This window comes from Salvelinus fontinalis, chromosome 15 (assembly GCF_029448725.1).
Source record: "Salvelinus fontinalis isolate EN_2023a chromosome 15, ASM2944872v1, whole genome shotgun sequence".
Lineage (NCBI taxonomy): Eukaryota > Metazoa > Chordata > Actinopteri > Salmoniformes > Salmonidae > Salvelinus > Salvelinus fontinalis.
The window spans coordinates 9,613,115-9,634,100 of record NC_074679.1 but is presented as its reverse complement, the minus strand read 5'-3'; the positions used below and the strand labels follow the sequence as shown (position 1 = coordinate 9,634,100).

Below are 20,986 nucleotides of genomic sequence, written 5' to 3'. Positions count from 1 at the left end.
CTTGGATTAACCAGGCACACGTAACTATCCCTTTAAACTCAAACTGGTATTTGTGTGTGAATATATTTGTCCTCCTGTTACTCAGCGTTCATTGAAGGTGACCTGAAGTGACTTCAGTTCCGTTCACATTTAATACCCGATGATGACGACACACTCAGCTGGCTTTTCACTTCCTGATACTGACGTCAGAGCTCACGATAGCTTGAGTTGGATGTAATTGGGGACAGGAGAAGATCTGACTCACATTTAGCTTTAGTATGGTCGTTAATTGTATAGCATACATACTGTACCGAAAATCTATAGTAATGGAAGTATCTTTTTTTATGTGTTACCATGGAGGCATTCTGTATCTGTCCATGTTATGGTTTTGACAGTGAGGATAATTGGAGGATGCACATCCAGGTGTTATGCTCCAACCTTGTTTCAACATTTCAAGATTATTTTACCAAGGTCAATTCCCGTTTTTTAAAGCACAGAACTGTCGTTCTCCGAAGGCAGGCTGCTGGAGGTCTGGGTCTAAGCATCAAAGTAAGTGTTACATTTTCATCAGTCGAACATCTAATGGTTATTGGACCTTTTATAAGAGATACTGGACTCTGTTTTAACAAACATTAACGCAATGCTAAATCTAAGCGGAGGTTAGGTAGTCAGACATATATATTTTTTTGCTATTTTCACTATTACAAATTATCAGCTGACTTGCTGGCGTTGGCGCGAAAGAGCTGGATTTGGATGAATATACAAGTTGCGGGTGTGTTGAGGCTTGGCCCCTCACTGGCCAATCAGAACGTGCTCCATGGTGAAATATGTGGTTGCTTCAAGTTGTGTATTTATGATCTTTTATGCGTTGCCTTGGAAACAACTCCAATTCAAATGTTAGTCCATTATAGTTTGTTAAATGGCTTTACTGAAAACGAAATAACAAAATGTAGACCTATCTTTGTTAAACATGTTTAACTTGAACCCATTTGCAGTCCACATTGTTCTAAGTAATTGCATGTTTTCAATAGTATTCACACTGATATAGAGGCTAGGCCTGCTGTAAATTACATTATGGAGGAGAATGGACATGCCAAACATTGTCAATAAGCAAGATGAAATTCATTATTGAGAAGGCCTAACGAGAGAACAAATCATTCTAATCAAATTCGAAACAAAACGAAAGAACAACCTGTTTTAAATAGGCTATGTCACACTTTTACAGGCACCATCATTTCTCCCTGTGGACATATAATATTAAAATGACCCAGTCTATGGAGGGTTTTACGCACGTCCAAAAACAGGACCTTCAGGTCTAAAATAATGTCTGCAATACATAGATTAAAAAGGAATGTCGGCTTACTATTTTCCTCCTCTCAAACTTTATATCTTAATAAAACTTTGGTGATTAAGATTTATTTCCAAGCGGTCTCAGGAGCCAAACCGTTTATCGCCAGTCTTGACTACTTTGGGATTGCATTGGGCAGAACAAACAAAAAATAATCCTTCATTGAGAGGAGGGGAGTCTATGCTTGGTTTTCAATCAAATAAAACAAAATGGGGAAAAAGTTTAGTTTTTTATGTTTCTAAATACGAAGTATAAAGGCACCAAAAGCACGTTAGGCTTCTCTTGTTCCATGCCCATATGGGCAGTGTGCATCACGTTAGGCTTCTCTTGTTCCATGCACATATGGGCAGTGTGCATCACGGCTGGATAGGCTGTGTTTCAGCTGTCAGAATTCATGACATAACCAACTGTGTTACCACAAAAAACAGCTTTAGATGGGTCTTAAATATCCGTCTCAGAGCTGCCTGAAATTAGCACTTTGGATCATGTTTTTAAGGACAAACATCAAATATTAACACCCGTCCCATCTGAGCGCAAGTGAGCTGATATAAGACAGGTAATTTTCCAAACCTGGTTTTTACATGACGAAATTGCTAACTAACGTGCGTTTGATGCTAGCGTCGCCTTTGTTATTATGGGGTATTGTGTGTAGATTGAAAAAACGATTTAATCCATTTTAGAATAAGGCTGTAACGTAACCAAATGTGGAAAAAGTCAAGGGGTCTGAATACTTTCTAAATGAACTATATATATATATATATATATATATATATATATAGATAGATATATATATATATATAAATGTTACACATGTTACACATTTAAAAATGATCTTTCTCTTGTGTCTCCCAGGGGGGTGCTGAGCATAAAGTGCCTGTGGTCATTTCAAAGATGTTTAAAGATCAAGTAGGTAAGGCAGTATTGAACATTTCTACCAGTGATGTGGACTGAATCATCTGACAGTGACGTGGACTGAATCATCTCACAGTGACGTGGACTGAATCATCTGACAGTGATGTGGACTGAAACATCTGACAGTGATGTGGACTGAATCACCTGACAGTGATGTGGACTGAATCATCTGACAGTGATGTGGACTGAATCACTTGACAGTGATGTGGACTGAATCACCTGACAGTGATGTGGGCTGAATCATCTGACAGTGATGTGAACTGAATCATCTGACAGTGATGTGGACTGAATCATCTGACAGTGATGTGGACTGAAACATCTGACAGTGATGTGGACTGAATCATCTGACAGTGATGTGACCTGAATCATATGAGAGTGATGTAGACTGAATCATCTACCAGTGTTGTGGACTGAATCACCTGACAGTGATGAATCACCTGACAGTGATGTGACCTGAAACATCTGACATGTTTAGTAATGTTATGAACGATACCAATATACAACACTTTATGTTATGTTCCCCTCATGTTCCCCTCATGTTTATACGTTTTTATGTCAGGTAATTATTGTATTACTACATTGGTAACCAGAATACAGTTGCTCTACTGTACTTGGAAATCTGCTGACAAGGTATATAAAACAATGGTTTAATTGACCCATTCTGTTAGAGCCTCCCACTGCTCAGGATAACCCTGAGATTGAACCCTAAAATAGAAGGGCAGCTTCTCGTTTACCACATCCCCCAATTCCTTTCTGGTAGTGAAAGCAGAAAAGCATGCCTCTAATAAGCCAGAGAGGAACGTGCTTCTAGTCACCCAGAGAGGAACGTGCTTCTAGTCACCCAGAGAGGGACATGCTTCTAGTCACCCAGAGAGGGACATGCTTCTAGTCACCCAGAGAGGGACATGCTTCTAGTCACCCAGAGAGGGACATGCTTCTAGTCACCCAGAGAGGGACATGCTTCTAGTCACCCAGAGAGGGACATGCTTCTAGTCACCCAGAGAGGGACATGCTTCTAGTCACCCAGAGAGGGACATGCTTCTAGTCACCCAGAGAGGGACATGCTTCTAGTCACCCACAGAGGAACATGCTTCTAGTCACCCAGAGAGGGACATGCTTCTAGTCACCCAGAGAGGAACATGCTTCTAGTCACCCAGAGAGGGACATGCTTTTAGTCACCCAGAGAGGAACGTGCTTCTAGTCACCCAGAGAGGAACATGCTTCTAGTCACCCAGAGAGGAACATGCCTCCGAGAGGAGAGTTAACATTCTTCTTCAAAGATGGAAATCTTTTCAGCAGTTAAGAAGCTTCATTGTTTTGTTAACGCTGCTGCAAATGAGTTAATATCCCGTTTAGTTCCATATTTCATGGTTTATTGTGTTCCTGAGAGCTCTGTGATGTCAGTGGAGATTAGGCAGACAGGAACATTGATATTTCCATCACATTGCCATGTATGAAATGAGTCATTATTTTCTAATGTTTTCATTAACCTTTCACACTCAACGATTGGCGCCTGCAGCATACCAAACCGGAAAGCTATTCGTTGGGGACGCTATGTTACAGGTTAGTGCACCCTCAGGTCAGAGGCGAAAGACAGAGAGATATGCTCTTTGAATTTTAATTCGAGCTACCCTCTTTCATTGGAATGGGAGTTGTAATTTCACTTAGGGAACCTGAAAAGGAGCTATTTGATACTTTTATCAAATTAGTTTACATACGGAGATATTTGCATTGATTATATTTTATTTTATTTTTATTTTACCGTTATTTTACCAGGTAAGTTGACTGAGAACACGTTCTCATTTGCAGCAACGACCTGGGGAATAGTTACAGGGGAGAGGAGGGGGATGAATGAGCCAATTGTAAACTGGGGATTATTAGGTGACCGTGATGGTTTGAGGGCCAGATTGGGAATTTAGCCAGGACACCGGGGTTAACACCCCTACTCTTACGATAAGTGCCATGGGATCTTTAATGACCTCAGAGAGTCAGGACACCCGTTTAACGTCCCATCCGAAAGACGGCACCCTACACAGGGCAGTGTCCCCAATCACTGCCCTGGGGCATTGGGATATTTTTTAGACCAGAGGAAAGAGTGCCTCCTACTGGCCCTCCAACACCAACCAACAGATGAGCAAACATATCACATGACTATATAGGGGTGGCAGGTAGCCTTGTGGTTAAAGCATTGGGCCAGTAACCAAAAGGTTGCTAGATCAAATCCCTGAGCTGACAAGGTACAAATCTGTCATTCTGCCCCTGAACAAGGCAGTTAACCCACTGTTCCTAGGCCGTCATTGTAAATACGAATTTGTTCTTAACTGACTTGCCTAGTTAAATAAATAAAAATACAACATATGCTGGTATAGGTATGTCTTCTCACATGCAATTATCCTGTTGCATTTTGAAACACACATCTTACAATAAACTAGAGGTTCTCTAGACATGGTTGTAAATTACTGAACAATATTTACAATGACACTGAATTTTCTTTATCATAGTTACAGTATACAGCACCACACAGAAAACATGAGCATCCTCTGGGTCTCTACAGTGACTTCATCATACATGTCCAAAAGCAAAAGAAGATTGCATCTATTTGCATCACTTACATATGCCGAGGTCACTGTAATTACCATGGATTTGGTGTTTCATTTCTAAACGAGAGTGTTTGTTAACTTTGTTCTTCATCCTTTCTTGTCTCCTCCGTTTAGATCAACGGTATCAATGTCGAAAACTGTAGTCACGAAGAAGTTGTGAGTATAATTTATTCAGCTTCTGCACAGACGTTGTCACATATAATATTTTCCCCCAGATTTAAAATATAAATATTTTCCCTGTGATTCCGCAAAACGGAGAGATGCTCGGCCGCGTGAGCGGAGCTCTGTCATGTCATAAAGGAGACTCATTGAGTTTGTTTTGTTTTTTTACTTGTCTGGACGGTCACAAATCGATAAGGAGTAGATTTCATCACACAAAGGCTGCACGGAAATTGAGCTCCTAGTTTAAGAGAGCTGTGTTTCATCCGTCTCTCTCTCTCTCTCTCTTCTCTCTCTCTCTCTCTCTCTCTCTCTCTCTCTCTCCTCTCTCTCTCTCTCTCTCTCTCTCTCTCTCTCCTCTTCCTCTCTCCTCTCTCTCCTCTCTCTCTCTCTCTCTCTCTCTCTCTCTCTCCTCTCTCTCTCTCATCTCTCTCTCTCTCCTCTCTCTGTCTCTCTCTCTCTCTCTGTCTCTCTGTCCTCTCTCTCTCTCTGTCTCTCTCTCTCTCTGTCTCTCTCTCTCTCCTCTCTCTCTCTCCTCTCTCTCTCTCTCTCTCCTCTCTCTCTCTCTCTCCTCTCTCTCTCTCTCTCCTCTCTCTCTCTCTGTCTCTCCTCTCTCTCTCTCTCTCTCTCTCTCTCTCTCTCTCTCTCTCTCCTCCTCTCTCTCTCTCTTCCTCTCTCTCTTCCTCTCTCTCTCTGTCTCTCTCTCTCTCTGTCTCTCTCTCTCTCTCTCTCTCTGTCTCTCTGTCTCTCTCTCTCTCTGTCTCTCTGTCTCTCTCTCTCTCTCTGTCTCTCTCTCTCTCTGTCTCTCTCTCTCTCCTCTCTCTCTCTCCTCTCTCTCTCTCTCTCCTCTCTCTCTCTCTGTCTCTCTCTCTCTCCTCTCTCTCTCTCTCTCCTCTCTCTGTCTCTCTCTCTCTCTCTCTGTCTCTCTCTCTCTCTCTGTCTCTGTCTCTGTCTCTGTCTCTGTCTCTCTCTCTCTCTCTCTCTCTCTCTCTCTCTCTCTCTCTCTCTCTCTCTCTCTCTGTCTCAACAGCTGTTCTCTTTTATTCACCTCCAGAACTTCTAAGCAATTTCACTTAAAAAATACTTAAAGCGTATAAAGCCAAGCTGTCTTAATAGTAACAGACTATAGCAAAAAGAGTAACAACTGATGTTGTTGGGAAGAAGTCGAATAAATTAATTGTAGACAATAGCTCATGGCAGTTTTATTATTGTATCACTCCTGCAATGCCATTGGAAAATATTTAATTTGGCCTGCTGCTAACCCCCCCCCCCCCCAAAAAAAAAAAACGCATTTCTTGACTTGGCTCTGTCTGTGCCATACCAAGTGTAAATACCATCTACAAATCAGATAATGGGGTTGTCTGATCTCAGACACGGACAGGGTAATTACTTTCCATTGTTTGCTTGTATCTTGCTAGCTTGTCACCAGCAAATGAAAGGCTGTATTTGAAGATATAGTAGTGTATGTGATTACTGAAGAGACATCACTTCAGACGGGGTTAACGGCTGATTGCATATTCTGTATTTATTTCAAGTGTTGCGTCACGTCTGCGCTTAAGTGCTGTACAGTTACATGTACTTATAGGTGGCTATTTTTTATTCATCTGAAAGAAGAATTCTCTCTCTCGAAACCCCCCCACCCCCCACCCCACCCCCCTGGCAGGTTCATCTCCTGCGGACTGCTGGGGAGGAAGTCACCATCACTGTTCGGTACCTCAGGGAAATTCCATCATTTTTAAAGCTACCATTGGGTAAGAGTTCTGAGTGGAAGCACCATTACCATTACATGTGCCATGTCGTATTCTGTACTGTAACTACGTGTTCAAAAAATGGAGTGAAGTGAAGCTGTCCGTTGGTTGAATGTCATCTGGTCATTTTTTTTTGACTCAACCAATGGCCTGAAGTCATGTTCATAAGCTTTCCTTTGTCTTCCTGTGGCAGCTGATCTAACTGAGGGTTGCTGTTTTCCGTAGAGGATTGATTAGAACAGTAGCTGGGACTTCAGTGCCAAGCTAATGTCATATCAGAGACCTGCATTTGTCTCTGCTGGCCTCCCTGCCTGGCCTGCCTGGCCTGCCTGGCCTCCCTGCCTGGCCTCCCTGCCTGGCCTCCCTGCCTGGCCTCCCTGCCTGGCCTCCCTGCCTGGCCTCCCTGCCTGGCCTCCCTGCCTGGCCTCCCTGCCTGGCCTGCCTGGCCTGCCTGGCCTCCCTGCCTGGCCTCCCTGCCTGGCCTCCCTGCCTGGCCTCCCTGCCTGGCCTCCCTGCCTGGCCTCCCTGCCTGGCCTGCCTGGCCTGCAGGAGACAGAATGTCAACAGGCTGGTGTATTCTGTGGTTACATTGAATGTTTTTGGTCTGTTTTTAACAATGTGATAACGAGGTTGGCACATAATAGCTTGGTGTCCAAAATCCTAGCAGCCATATTGCTGGCGAACTAGGAACGACTACATAATGAGTCTGGAAATGGTCCTTTGAAGTTGTCGGCATGGTGAGTCAACAATGAAGCTGTTGAGCTTTATGCTGATTGGTTGGATGAGAGAGAGGAGCTTCATTAGACCTAGTTGTATTCTTAGCTATGCTAATTCCCCACATCGTCCGAGTCCCGGGCTAAGGGACCAATGCTTTTGACAAGACATACTAGCACAAAAGGCCCTCTTTAAATTCTCTACTGCCTGGCCGTGGTGCTCTGATACCTGAGGTGCCCAGAGAGGCAGCTGTGGTGCTCTGATACCTGAGGTACCCAGAGAGGCAGCTGTGGTGCTCTGATACCTGAGGTGCCCAGAGAGGCAGCTGTGGTGCTCTGATACCTGAGGTGCCCAGAGAGGCAGCCGTGGTGCTCTGATACCTGAGGTGCCCAGAGAGGCAGCTGTGGTGCTCTGATACCTGAGGTGCCCAGAGAGGCAGCTGTGGTGCTCTGATACCTGAGGTGCCCAGAGAGGCAGCTGTGGTGCTCTGATACCTGAGGTGCCCAGAGAGGCAGCTGTGGTGCTCTGATACCTGAGGTGCCCAGAGAGGCAGCTGGGGTGCTCTGATACCTGAGGTGCCCAGAGAGGCAGCTGGGGTGCTCTGATACCTGAGGTGCCCAGAGAGGCAGCTGGGGTGCTCTGATACCTGAGGTACCCAGAGAGGCAGCTGGGGTGCTCTGATAACTGAGGTGCCCAGAGAGGCAGCTGGGGTGCTCTGATACCTGAGGTGCCCAGAGAGGCAGCTGGGGTGCTCTGATACCTGAGGTGCCCAGAGAGGCAGCTGTGGTGCTCTGATAACTGAGGTACCCAGAGAGGCAACCGTGGTGCTCTGATACCTGAGGTGCCCAGAGAGGTAGCTGTGGTGCTCTGATACCTGAGGTACCCAGAGAGGCAACCGTGGTGCTCTGATACCTGAGGTACCCAGAGAGGCAACCGTGGTGCTCTGATACCTGAGGTGCCCAGAGAGGCAACCGTGGTGCTCTGATACCTGAGGTGCCCAGAGAGGCAGCTGTGGTGCTCTGATACCTGAGGTACCCAGAGAGGCAGCTGGGGTGCTCTGATAACTGAGGTGCCCAGAGAGGCAGCTGGGGTGCTCTGATACCTGAGGTGCCCAGAGAGGCAGCTGGGGTGCTCTGATACCTGAGGTGCCCAGAGAGGCAGCTGTGGTGCTCTGATAACTGAGGTACCCAGAGAGGCAACCGTGGTGCTCTGATACCTGAGGTACCCAGAGAGGCAGCCGTGGTGCTCTGATACCTGAGGTACCCAGAGAGGCAGCTGTGGTGCTCTGATACCTGAGGTACCCAGAGAGGCAGCTGTGGTGCTCTGATACCTGAGGTGCCCAGAGAGGCAGCCGTAGTGTTTAGTCGCTGCTTGTGTTTTTTAAAAGTTTTTGTTTGTAATCTTGTCTGTTGATTCTATTTACTGTGGCACCACCATTTCACTTAATCACTTTCTGAGTGTATGTATTTGTGCCTGGAGAATTTAGGTGAGGCTGATTGAGGCTGATTCTGAGGCTGATTTTGTGACTGAGGCTGATTCTGTGACTGAGGCTGGTTTTGTGACTGAGGCTGATTCTGAGGCTGATTCTGTGACCGAGGCTGATTTTGTGACTGAGGCTGATTCTGTGACTGAGGCTGGTTTTGTGACTGAGGCTGATTCTGAGGCTGATTCTGTGACCGAGGCTGATTCTGTGACTGAGGCTGATTCTGTGACTGAGGCTGATACTGAGGCTGATTCTGTGACTGTTGCTGATTCTGAGGCTGAATCTGAGGCTGATTCTGACTCAGTGACTGAGGCTGATTCTGTGACTGCGGCTAATTCTGATTCTGAGGCTGATTTTTGTGACTGAGTCTGATTCTGAGGCTGATTCTGAGGCTTATTCTGAGGCTGATTCTGAGGCTTATTCTGAGGCTGATCACATGAAGTATTTCATGTTTCAACGATATAACATTTGCTCTCATGGTTTCCAGGCTCTCCTGTACCATCCGCTGGTCAAAGTAGCAGAGTCTCTTCACCACTATTTGACAGTGGTTTACATTTGAATGGGAATTCTAGCAACACAGTAAGTAAACCTTAATTGAAATTGCATAGTTTTTCTTACATTAAATGTTCTTGTGATTCCGGTATCATGCATTAATTTCACACTAATACACAGTGACAATTTTAGAAAGCTCCCAATACCTGGTTTGAGGATTTGATGTCTGGTTTAGACTAAGGGAGGGGGCGAGGATGTAGGTTGACAGGTGTAAGGAATCCTACAGTGACCCCCCCCCACCCCCCCCACCCCCATAGTAAGATTAAAGCACAATGCTTGAAATAAATAAAGCATTGCTACGACCATACTCAGCTCACTTGGCAGTGAGCCAATGAGGGTGTTGGCAGCAAGTCAGAGTGAGCTTAGCATCACATTAGTGACATTACCTTCCTCAGCCCTGAAGTACTGTTGCATCTTTGTTTCATAACAGCTCCAAGTTCTGTAGTAGTTGTGGGTATGACAGACTACTTTAGAGTACATGATACTGTTGGAAATCTCATATGGAATCCCAGAGAGGATAGGTAGCCTACATGTACATTCAACTGTACATCCCATCATTTATAAATACACAGTGTGTGTACAGCTGAAGTCGGAAGTTTACATACACCTTAGCCAAATACATTAGAACTCAGTTTTTCACAATTCCTGACATTTAATCGTAGTAAAAATTCCCTGTCTTATGTCAGTTAATTTCTTTCATCACATTCCCAGTGGGTCAGAAGTTTGCATACACTCAATTAGTATTTGGTAGCATTGCCTTTAAATTGTTTAACTTGGGTCAAACGTTTTGGGTAGCCTTCCACAAGCTTCCCACAGTAAGTTGGGTTAATTTTGGCCCAATCCTCCTGACATAGCTGGTGTTTTGTAGGCCTCCTTGCTCGCACACACCTTTTCAGTTCTGCCCACACATTTTCTATAGGCTTGAGTTCAATGCTTTGTGATGGCCACTCCAATACCTTGACTTTGTTGTCCTTAAGCCATTTTGCCACAACTTTGGAAGTATGCTTGGGGTCATTGTCCATTTGGAAGACCCATTTGCCACCAAGCTTTAACTTCCTGACTGATGTCTTGAGATGTTGCTTCAATATGTCCACATCATTTTCCTCCCTCATGATGCCATCTATTTTGTGAAGTGCACCAGTCCCTCCTACAGCAAAGCACCCCCACAACATGCTGCCACCCCCGTGCTTCACAGTTGGGATGGTGTTCTTCGGCTTGCAAACCTATCCCTTTTTCCTCCAAACATAACGATGGTCATTATGGCAAAACAGTTCTATTTTTGTTTCATCAGACCAGAGGATATTTCTCCAGAAAGTATGATCTTTGTCCCCATGTGCAGTTGCAAACCGTAATCTGGCTTTTTTATGGCGGTTTTGTTCGCAGTGGCTTCTTTTTTGATGAGTGGCCTTTCAGGTTGTGTCGATATAGGACTTGTTTTAGTGTGGATATAGATACTTTTGTACCTGTTTCCTCCAGCATCTTCACAAGGTCCTTTGCTGGCCTTGATCTCCGGACCTGACAGGGATTAAAGCTGCCCCCGAGGTGGCGTAGTGCCAAGGAGGAGGTCAATGGTGCAGTCTTAGGGTCGATGCAGAGGAAGAGATGTGGCACGGCCCTTGTTAAAAACCTGAGAGATCTGAGGCTTTTCCCCAGGCCCACAGGAGGACGTCCAGGGGCAGGCTGCTCCGCCTTGAGACAATATGCATGACATAACGAGCTCCAACCCAGGATAGAACCCGTAGCACAGTTGATCAGGGGTATGTGCCTCCAGGAGCCATGATAATCCCAAAACCACAGTTACATGAGGAGACTCACAGTGGTTACCTGACACTCACAGGTTGATGGGAACCGTACTGTGAGTGACCCTGTCAATAGAGCGTCCGTCCAGTGCTATGGCGGCCATGGGAATGGAGAGGTGTTGTGTGGAGATACCCAGCTCCGACACCAGGGTAGCGTCCATAAAGCTTCCGTCGGCCCCAGAGTCCATGAGCACCTGAAGAGATTTGGTGGATATGTAGTGTCCTGAAGTACCACAATACAGACAACTTTTGGAGCTCAGTCTGGGTAAACATTCCTCAGCAGCCAATCTAGCCCTGCCCAGTTGTATGGGCTCCGGAGGAGGTGAGTCGATAGTCCTCGATGATTCCTGAGGGAACTTGTGTGACCGGATTCTCTCGGGAATGCAGGCATACGGAACTTCCGGGATTCTTCGGGGGCGAAGGGGAACCTGTGCACGAGCTTGTGTGGCCGGGAACAGACCTCCCCTCCCTGCTGCGTTCCAGTAACCGCCCATCGTTCCTTTTGGTCAAGGCTATGAGGGAGTCGAGGTCATGGCATTCCGCCAAGGTATGGACTCCTCGTGTCTTCCAATGGTGGCTCCTTGGAGGGAGACAGTGTTGCGGAGCTGGTCCGAGTCTGCTGGGTCAGTCATGGCCAGTTCGTACCATAACGACTCAGGATATGACACAGATGCAGACACAGGAGGCGGATAGTTCGATTGTCAGAATGTTTATGATAACAAAGGGGCAGGCAAAGGGCAGGTCTAGGGCAGGCAGAGGTTCGTAATCCAGGTCAGAGTCAATCAGGGACAGAACGGCAGGTGGGCTCAGGGTCAGGACAGGCAGAAAGGTCAAAACCAAGAAGACTAGAAAACAAACCTTGAGAACAGGAGAAAACAGGAAACACGCTGGTAAAACCTGACAAAACAAGACGAACTGGCAACAGACAAACAGAAAACGCAGGTATAAATACACAGGGGATAATGGGGAGAAATAGGAGACCCCTGGTGTGGGTGGGTGGGGTGGGGGGGGGGGGGGGGGGGGGATGGAGACATGCACAAGACAGGTGAAACAGATCAGGGTGTGCCTGCCAGCAATAACATCTGCTAGTAGGTGGAACCTGAGCGTAGTATTGAAACCCGAGACTGTTGGTACATTATACACAAAGATTTAGCTGCTTAAATATCTTTATGTAAATATACACAGTACATGTAAATCATTATCTAAGGGAAATGCAGCATTGCTTTGCCAAATCCTTGTCTTGCAGATAGATTGAGCCTGATTTACCATCCTACATCACAGTGATCTGAATGCCCTAAAACACAGTCTTTTGCCAGCATACACATTTCATTCCATGCAAATGAACATTCTTATAAAGGCCAGCTACATATTCACGTTTTGTTAACCGCATTATGGATGCCTGACTGAACATACTTTGAAAAAAAATATCAACGAGTGCGAGCTGATTCAATTCACAAAAATACTTCATTCCCTGATAGTCTTTGAACATTAAATATTTGGCATGAGCAGGCTGGATTTTAGAAGGAGATTTAGCCCAGCATCTGTTCAGTCTGTGGTTATCTTCCGTAACAGCTAGACAATCCTGGAGCACTGAGCTCTGTGGACTGCATTATCACTGTATTCCCAAACTTATTTCACCTGTGGGATAATATACTCGGACACATGGTTACCTACGCATAAATAAGTCAGGTTTGACTTAATGTGACACAATGGGTCAGCTGGCTGGGTTATCATAATGGGTTAGCTGGCTGGGTTATCACAATGGGTCAGCTGACTGGGTTATCATAATGGGTCAGCTGACTGGGTTATCACAATGGGTCAGCTGACTGGGTTATCATAATGGGTCAGCTGACTGGGTTATCATAATGGGTCAGCTGACTGGGTTATCATAATGGGTCAGCTGGCTGGGTTATCATAATGGGTCAGCTGACTGGGTTATCATAATGGGTCAGCTGACTGGGTTATCATAATGGGTCAGCTGGCTGGGTTCTCATAATGGGTTAGCTGGCTGGGTTCTCACAATGGGTTAGCTGGCTGGGTTATCACAATGGGTTAGCTGGCTGGGTTATCATAATGGGTTAGCTGGCTGGGTTATCACAATGGGTCAGCTGGCTGGGTTATCACAATGGGTCAGCTGGCTGGGTTATCAGGTTATCACAATGGGTCAGCTGGCTGGGTTATCACAATGGGTCAGCTGGCTGGGTTATCACAATGGGTCAGCTGGCTGGGTTATCACAATGGGTTAGCTGGCTGGGTTATCACAATGGGTTAGCAGGCTGGGTTATCACAATGGGTCAGCTGGCTTGGTTATCATAATGGGTCAGCTGGCTGGGTTATCATAGTGGGTCAGCTGGCTGGGTTATCATAATGGGTCAGCTGGCTGGGTTATCATAATGGGTCAGCTGGCTGGGTTATCACAATGGGTCAGCTGGCTGGGTTATCACAATGGGTCAGCTGGCTGGGTTATCACAATGGGTTAGCTGGCTGGGTTATCACAATGGGTTAGCAGGCTGGGTTATCACAATGGGTCAGCTGGCTGGGTTATCATAATGGGTCAGCTGGCTGGGTTATCATAGTGGGTCAGCTGGCTGGGTTATCATAATGGGTCAGCTGGCTGGGTTATCATAATGGGTCAGCTGGCTGGGTTATCAGGTTATCACAATGGGTCAGCTGGCTGGGTTATCACAATGGGTCAGCTGGCTGGGTTATCATAATGGGTCATCTGACTGGGTTATCATAATGGGTCAGCTGACTGGGTTATCACAATGGGTCAGCTGGCTGGGTTATCATAATGGGTCAGCTGACTGGGTTATCATAATGGGTCAGCTGACTGGGTTATCACAATGGGTCAGCTGACTGGGTTATCACAATGGGTCAGCTGGCTGGGTTATCACAATGGGTCAGCTGGCTGGGTTATCATAATGGGTCAGCTGACTGGGTTATCATAATGGGTCAGCTGACTGGGTTATCACAATGGGTCAGCTGGCTGGGTTATCATAATGGGTCAGCTGGCTGGGTTATCATAATGGGTCAGCTGGCTGGGTTATCACAATGGGTCAGCTGACTGGGTTATCATAATGGGTCAGCTGGCTGGGTTATCACAATGGGTCAGCTGACTGGGTTATCACAATGGGTCAGCTGGCTGGGTTATCACAATGGGTCAGCTGACTGGGTTATCATAATGGGTCAGCTGGCTGGGTTATCACAATGGGTCAGCTGGCTGGGTTATCACAATGGGTCAGCTGGCTGGGTTATCACAATGGGTTAGCTGGCTGGGTTATCACAATGGGTCAGCTGGCTGGGTTATCACAATGGGTCAGCTGGCTGGGTTATCATAATGGGTCAGCTGGCTGGGTTATCAGGTTATCACAATGGGTCAGCTGGCTGGGTTATCACAATGGGTCAGCTGACTGGGTTATCATAATGGGTCAGCTGGCTGGGTTATCACAATGGGTCAGCTGACTGGGTTATCATAATGGGTCAGCTGGCTGGGTTATCACAATGGGTCAGCTGGCTGGGTTATCACAATGGGTCAGCTGGCTGGGTTATCATAATGGGTCAGCTGGCTGGGTTATCATAATGGGTTAGCTGGCTGGGTTATCATAATGGGTCAGCTGGCTGGGTTATCATAATGGGTCAGCTGGCTGGGTTCTCACAATGGGTCAGCTGACTGGGTTCTCTACAGTAAATTCTGAGGTTGGAGGGCAGGTGGCTGACAAACACGCTTAGCTGGCCAGTTTCCTCAAACACACACACACACAAACACACACACACACACACACACACACACACACACACACACACACACACACACACACACACACACACACACACACACACACACACACACACACACACACATACACACAAATATACTCTCCCGAGTTGAAAAACATGTAATAGGAAAAGCTGCCTTGAAGCCACAACAAACTGCTCACGTCACGTTGGATCACTGGATTGTACAGTATCAGGAGTGTTCAATTATGCATCCTCTGGTGTGTTTCATAGTGAGGAAGCAGGACATAGATGACATGTTTTCTCTTGTTTGGTTTCTTCTGTACACTGATATAATAGCAGTCAACAACCGTGCACCATGTAGACTAGATACTGAAACCCCAGGCGGAGTGGCCTTTTTGACCTCGTTCTCCTTGCAACTGATGGATGTAGCTGAAACTGCTGGGTGAAAAATGCTGCTCTGTAATTGCTTAGTTCACACACAAAAACAATGATTATCCCAGACAGTTTTCCCCCCTTCCTTTGGCATTCTTGTTTTCATGCCTGCAGGTGATTTATAATTCTCTAAGCTTGTCATCTCTTCTAGGTGCCGTCAGCATTGAAATGATTGACATTGTTTTCCTTTCATAGCATCCCAGGAGGTCTTCCTATGGATTAATTTACATGCCTCTAAAATAATGACACTTTGGTAAAAAAAAGAAAATTTGCCTCCGAAATATCACAAGCTATAGAAGAGGGAATTCTACGAAGGACAAGCGTGGCAGCTTAGCTTTTGTTGCCCACGATCCTAGGCGTAAGCAGAGACCTTGTCCCTGTGGTCCGCGTTGACGTGCAGATAGTATTACATTTCTTGTCATCTCTACCACTCAACTTTCAAAGTATAGTCGAGTGTAATTATTGAGCGTCTCTACATAAATTGAACAAGGGAGAATCGTTCGCTGTGGAAAGTAGCCATTAATGGTTATAGCCTTAGGTCAGAGAGAAAACAAATTATTTGTTCAGGAATATGTGCCAGGTACTATGATTGGCAAATGGGTAAATGCCATTGTGAAATCCCAGGACATTGTACGTTAAATATGTGCTCACTATGTTACCATAAGTGATCATTAATCACTAATAATGAATAGTTTATCCAGTAAGTAAACAAGGACATCATCCTTTTGTGTGCAAAATGGACCGAAAGTAAGACGTTGTTTTTAGAATGCCCTTTGAATGCACAATGATCAAAGTGACCTAGCCAGTGAATGAGAGGAGACCCTCACTGCCTTCTTCATTTGACTCACGTAGGCTCCATCCTCGCCCTCCAAACCCTCGGCTAATGAACCAAAGTACGAGAAGCGCTGGCTGGATGCAGTGTCCCTACCCTTGTTGATGGCCCGAGTCTCCAGATACAAAGCCGTAACGGCTAAATTAAGGTAAGGTAATTCTGTGTGATGTAATTCACCCCTGATGCGCACAGTCACCCATCGCTGCTGTTGGTTTTACAAGCACTTTTCATTTAGGTGGGAGGGTGTTCACTCCAATATCTATCCCCATGCATGCAAGGTCAGCGCTGCAGGAGGGCCCAGACAATGAAGCATGATGGGAAGGTTTAACTTTAACACACTGAATTGGTTCTTCTAGAGATATAAACGACATCAAATGAATCCAGGAAATCCCAACAAATGTTATTTTCCTTCCTTTTTTTTGCTAGTTAATCAATCAAATTCAATAAAGCCCTTCTTTTTTTTTTTTACATCAGCCAATGTCACAAAGTGCTATGCAGAAACCCAGCCTAAAACCCCAAACAGCAAGCAATGCAGGTGCAGAAGCACTGTGGCTAGGAAAAACTCCCTAGAAAGGCAGGAACCTAGGAAGTGATGTAAGAGATATGGCAGTCCTCTAGAGCCCCAATGGAGCTGTTCTTTGAGAAATAAACAAAGTAGTAATCAATGCATATCTTTGTTACTTATAACTCAAATATATTATCGCTGTTAGTCACAACCTGATACCAAATGATGCATTATGGTGCTTGATTCTGTGAATTCTAAATAAAACTAAAACATATATGAAAAGAGTGAAAGTGCTCTTTAAACGTTTTTGAAAATATTATTGACACCCATAATCACACTTTTCAGGCTTAATTAATGAAGACAATATTGAGTGGACATATTTTATAAGAAGTAATTATCTGGCACTCAAAAAATAATATATGAAGGAACTGCTTCAGCATATTAATAGGAAGATTTATAATAACCACAAGACAGGCTGATGCACTCAATTTCTTGATTAAAGATATTCCATTTGATGAGTTCTATCTAATTAAGGATGAGACCTTATTAGTGTTATTGAAGTTGACAACATGGCACTAACTAACTTTGAATAAAGTTTTTACCAGGATGTGTATGTAAACATGAATCATCTGTGAACAAGATCTTTCTTTCTCTCTACATCATTATCCCCACTAATAACGTTATTATCCTCACCATTTTTGTCATTATGTCCACCATCTACGTCATTATCCCCACCATCTACATAGTTATCTCCACCATCTACGTCATTATCCCCACCATCTACATCATTATCCCCACCATCTACGTCATTATCCCCACCATCTACGTCATTATCCCCACCATCTACATCACTATCCCCACCATCTACATCATTATCCCCACCATCTACGTCATTATGCCCACCATCTATGTCATTATACCCCACCATATATGCCATTATCCCCACCATCTACGCCATTATCCACACCATCTACGTCATTATGACCACCTTCTACGCCATTATCCCACCATCTATGTCATTATCCCCACCATCTACATTGTTATCCACACCATCTACATCGTTATGCCCACCATCTACTTCATTATGCACACCATCCACGTCATTATCCCCACCACATAAGTCATTATGTCCACCATCTACATCACTGTCCCCACCATCTACATCATTATCCCCACCATCTACACCATTATGACCACCATCTACGTCATTATCCCCCCCATCTACGTCATTATGTCCACCATCTACGTCATTATCTCCATCATATACGTCATTATCCCCACCATCTACGTCATTATCTCCATCATCTACGTCATTATCCCCACCATCTACACCATTATCTCCGTAATCTACGTCATTATCCCCACCATCTACGTCATTATCTCCACCATCTACGTCATTATCCCCACCATCTACGTCATTATCTCCATCATCTACGTCATTATCCCCACCATCTAAATCATTATCCCCCCCATCTACGTCATTTTGTCCACCATCTACGTCATTATGTCCACCATCTACATCATTATGTCCACCATCTACATCATTATGCCCACCATCTACATCATTATCCCCACCATCTAAGTCATTATCCCCACCATCTACGTCATTATGTCCACCAGCTACGTCATTATGTCCACCATCTACATCATTATCCCCACCATCTACGTCATTATGCCCACCATCTACATCATTATCCCCACCATCTACGTCATTATGCCCACCAGCTACATCATTATCCCCACCATCTAAGTCATTATCCCCACCATCTACGTCATTATGTCCACCAGCTACGTCATTATGTCCACCATCTACATCATTATCCCCACCATCTACGTCATTATGCCCACCATCTACATCATTATCCCCACCATCTACATCATTATCCCCACCATCTACATCATTATCCCCACCATCTACGTCATTATGCCCACCATCTACATATTACCCCGCTATCTACGTCATTATGTCCACCATCTACATCATTATCCCCACCATCTACATCATTATCCCCACCATCTACGTCATTATGTCCACCAGCTACGTCATTATGTCCACCATCTACATCATTATCCCCACCATCTACGTCATTATGCCCACCATCTACATCATTATCCCCACCATCTACGTCATTATGTCCACCATCTACATCATTATCCCCACCATCTACATCATTATCCCCACCATCTACGTCATTATGTCCACCAGCTACGTCATTATGTCCACCATCTACATCATTATCCCCACCATCTACGTCATTATGCCCACCATCTACATCATTATCCCCACCATCTACGTCATTATGCCCACCATCTACATCATTATGACCACCATCTACATATTACCCCGCTATCTACGTCATTATGTCCACCATCTACATCATTATCCCCACCATCTACGTCATTATCCCCACCAGCTATGTCATTATCCCCACCATCTACGTCATTATGCCCACCATCTACATCATTATGTCCACCATCTACTTCATTATCCCCACCATCTACATCATTATGTCCACCATCTACTTCATTATCCCCACCATCTACATCATTATGTCCACCATCTACTTCATTATCCCCACCAGCTACATCATTATGCCCACCATCTACATCATTATGTCCACCATCTACTTCATTATCCCCACCAGCTACATCATTATGCCCACCATCTACATCATTATGCCCACCATCTACGTCATTATCCCGCTATCTACGTCATTATGCCCACCATCTACGTCATTATCCCCACCATCTACGTCATTATGTGCACCATCTATGTCATTATCCCCACCATCTACGTCATTATCCCCACCATCTACGTCATTATCCCCACCATCTACGTCATTATCCCAACCATCTACGTCATCATGCCCACCATCTACATACTTGTGCCCACCATCTACATCATTATCCCCACCATCTACGTCATTATGTCCACCATCTACTTCATTATGCCCACCATCTATGTCATTATGCCCACCACCTATGTCATTATCCCCACCATCTACGTCATTATCCACACCATCTACATCATTATGTCAACCATCTACGTCATCATGCCCACCATCTACGTCATTATGCCCACCATCTACGTCATTATCCCCACCATCTACGTCATTATGTGCACCATCTACGTCATTATCCCCACCATCTACGTCATTATCCCCACCATCTACGTCATTATCCCCACCATCTACGTCATTATCCCCATCATATACATCATTATCCCCAAAATCTACATTACCAGTCAAAAGTTGACAGACCTACTCATTCAGGTTTTTTTCTTTATTTTTACTATTTTCTACATTTTAGAATAATAGTGAAGACATTACAGATGCTGAAGTTGAGTACAGATCTCTCACATTACAGATGCTGAAGTTGAGGTCAGATCTCTCACATTACAGATGCTGAAGTTGAGTACAGATCTCTCACATTACAGATGCTGAAGTTGAGTACAGATCTCTCACATTACAGATGCTGAAGTTGAGTACAGATCTCTCACATTAAAGATGCTGAAGTTGAGTACAGATCTCTCACATTACAGATGCTGAAGTTGAGTACAGATCTCTCACATTACAGATGCTAAAGTTGAGAACAGATCTCTCACATTACAGATGCTGAAGTTGAGTACAGATCTCTCACATTACAGATGCTGAAGTTGAGAACAGATCTCTCACATTACAGATGCTGAAGTTGAGTGCCCTACGGCGTGGTTCTATTTCTATCTCCATGACTAGTAAACATATTATCCACACTCTGCTGTTCCTGGACATACACTCTTAGACGAAAATGTGATATATAGAACCTATAAGGGTTCTCTCTATAGGAGCACGGTTTTGAAGAACCCCTTCTGGTTCCAGGTAGAACCCCTTTTGGTTCCAGGTAGAACCCTTTTGGTAAGTGTTCTACCTGGAACCAAAAGGGTTCCTATCGACACCATAAAGGGTTCAACCAAACAGGGTTTTCTCCTATGGGGACTGCTGACAAAAACGTTTTCGAAGAGTGTACAATGTACTGTAATATGACAGCTTCCTCTTGGATCAGTATCACATCTATCCCTCTTCTTCTTCTTAGATTAGTATCACAGCTATCCCTCTTCTTCTTGGATTAGTCTCACAGCTATCCCTCTTCTTCTTCTTCTTGGATTAGTATCTCAGCTATCCCTCTTCTTCTTCTTGGATTAGTCTC

The 20,986-nt window shown here is 44.9% G+C and overlaps 1 protein-coding gene across 2 annotated transcripts in view; it reads left to right on the top strand.

Moving 5' to 3' along the window:
* The window catches only part of LOC129811391 (gamma-2-syntrophin-like), a 95,933-nt gene that overhangs the window by 15,853 nt on the left and 59,094 nt on the right, over nt 1-20,986 (top strand). The window contains exons 3-9 of one of the 2 annotated variants that reach the window (XM_055862659.1): nt 472-528; nt 2,180-2,237; nt 3,759-3,802; nt 4,954-4,995; nt 6,662-6,749; nt 9,431-9,522; nt 16,317-16,444. In XM_055862659.1, the coding sequence (XP_055718634.1) occupies nt 472-528; nt 2,180-2,237; nt 3,759-3,802; nt 4,954-4,995; nt 6,662-6,749; nt 9,431-9,522; nt 16,317-16,444 (509 nt within the window). The remainder of the gene's footprint in view (nt 1-471; nt 529-2,179; nt 2,238-3,758; nt 3,803-4,953; nt 4,996-6,661; nt 6,750-9,430; nt 9,523-16,316; nt 16,445-20,986) is intronic. The other variant, XM_055862660.1, reaches the window with a different exon arrangement.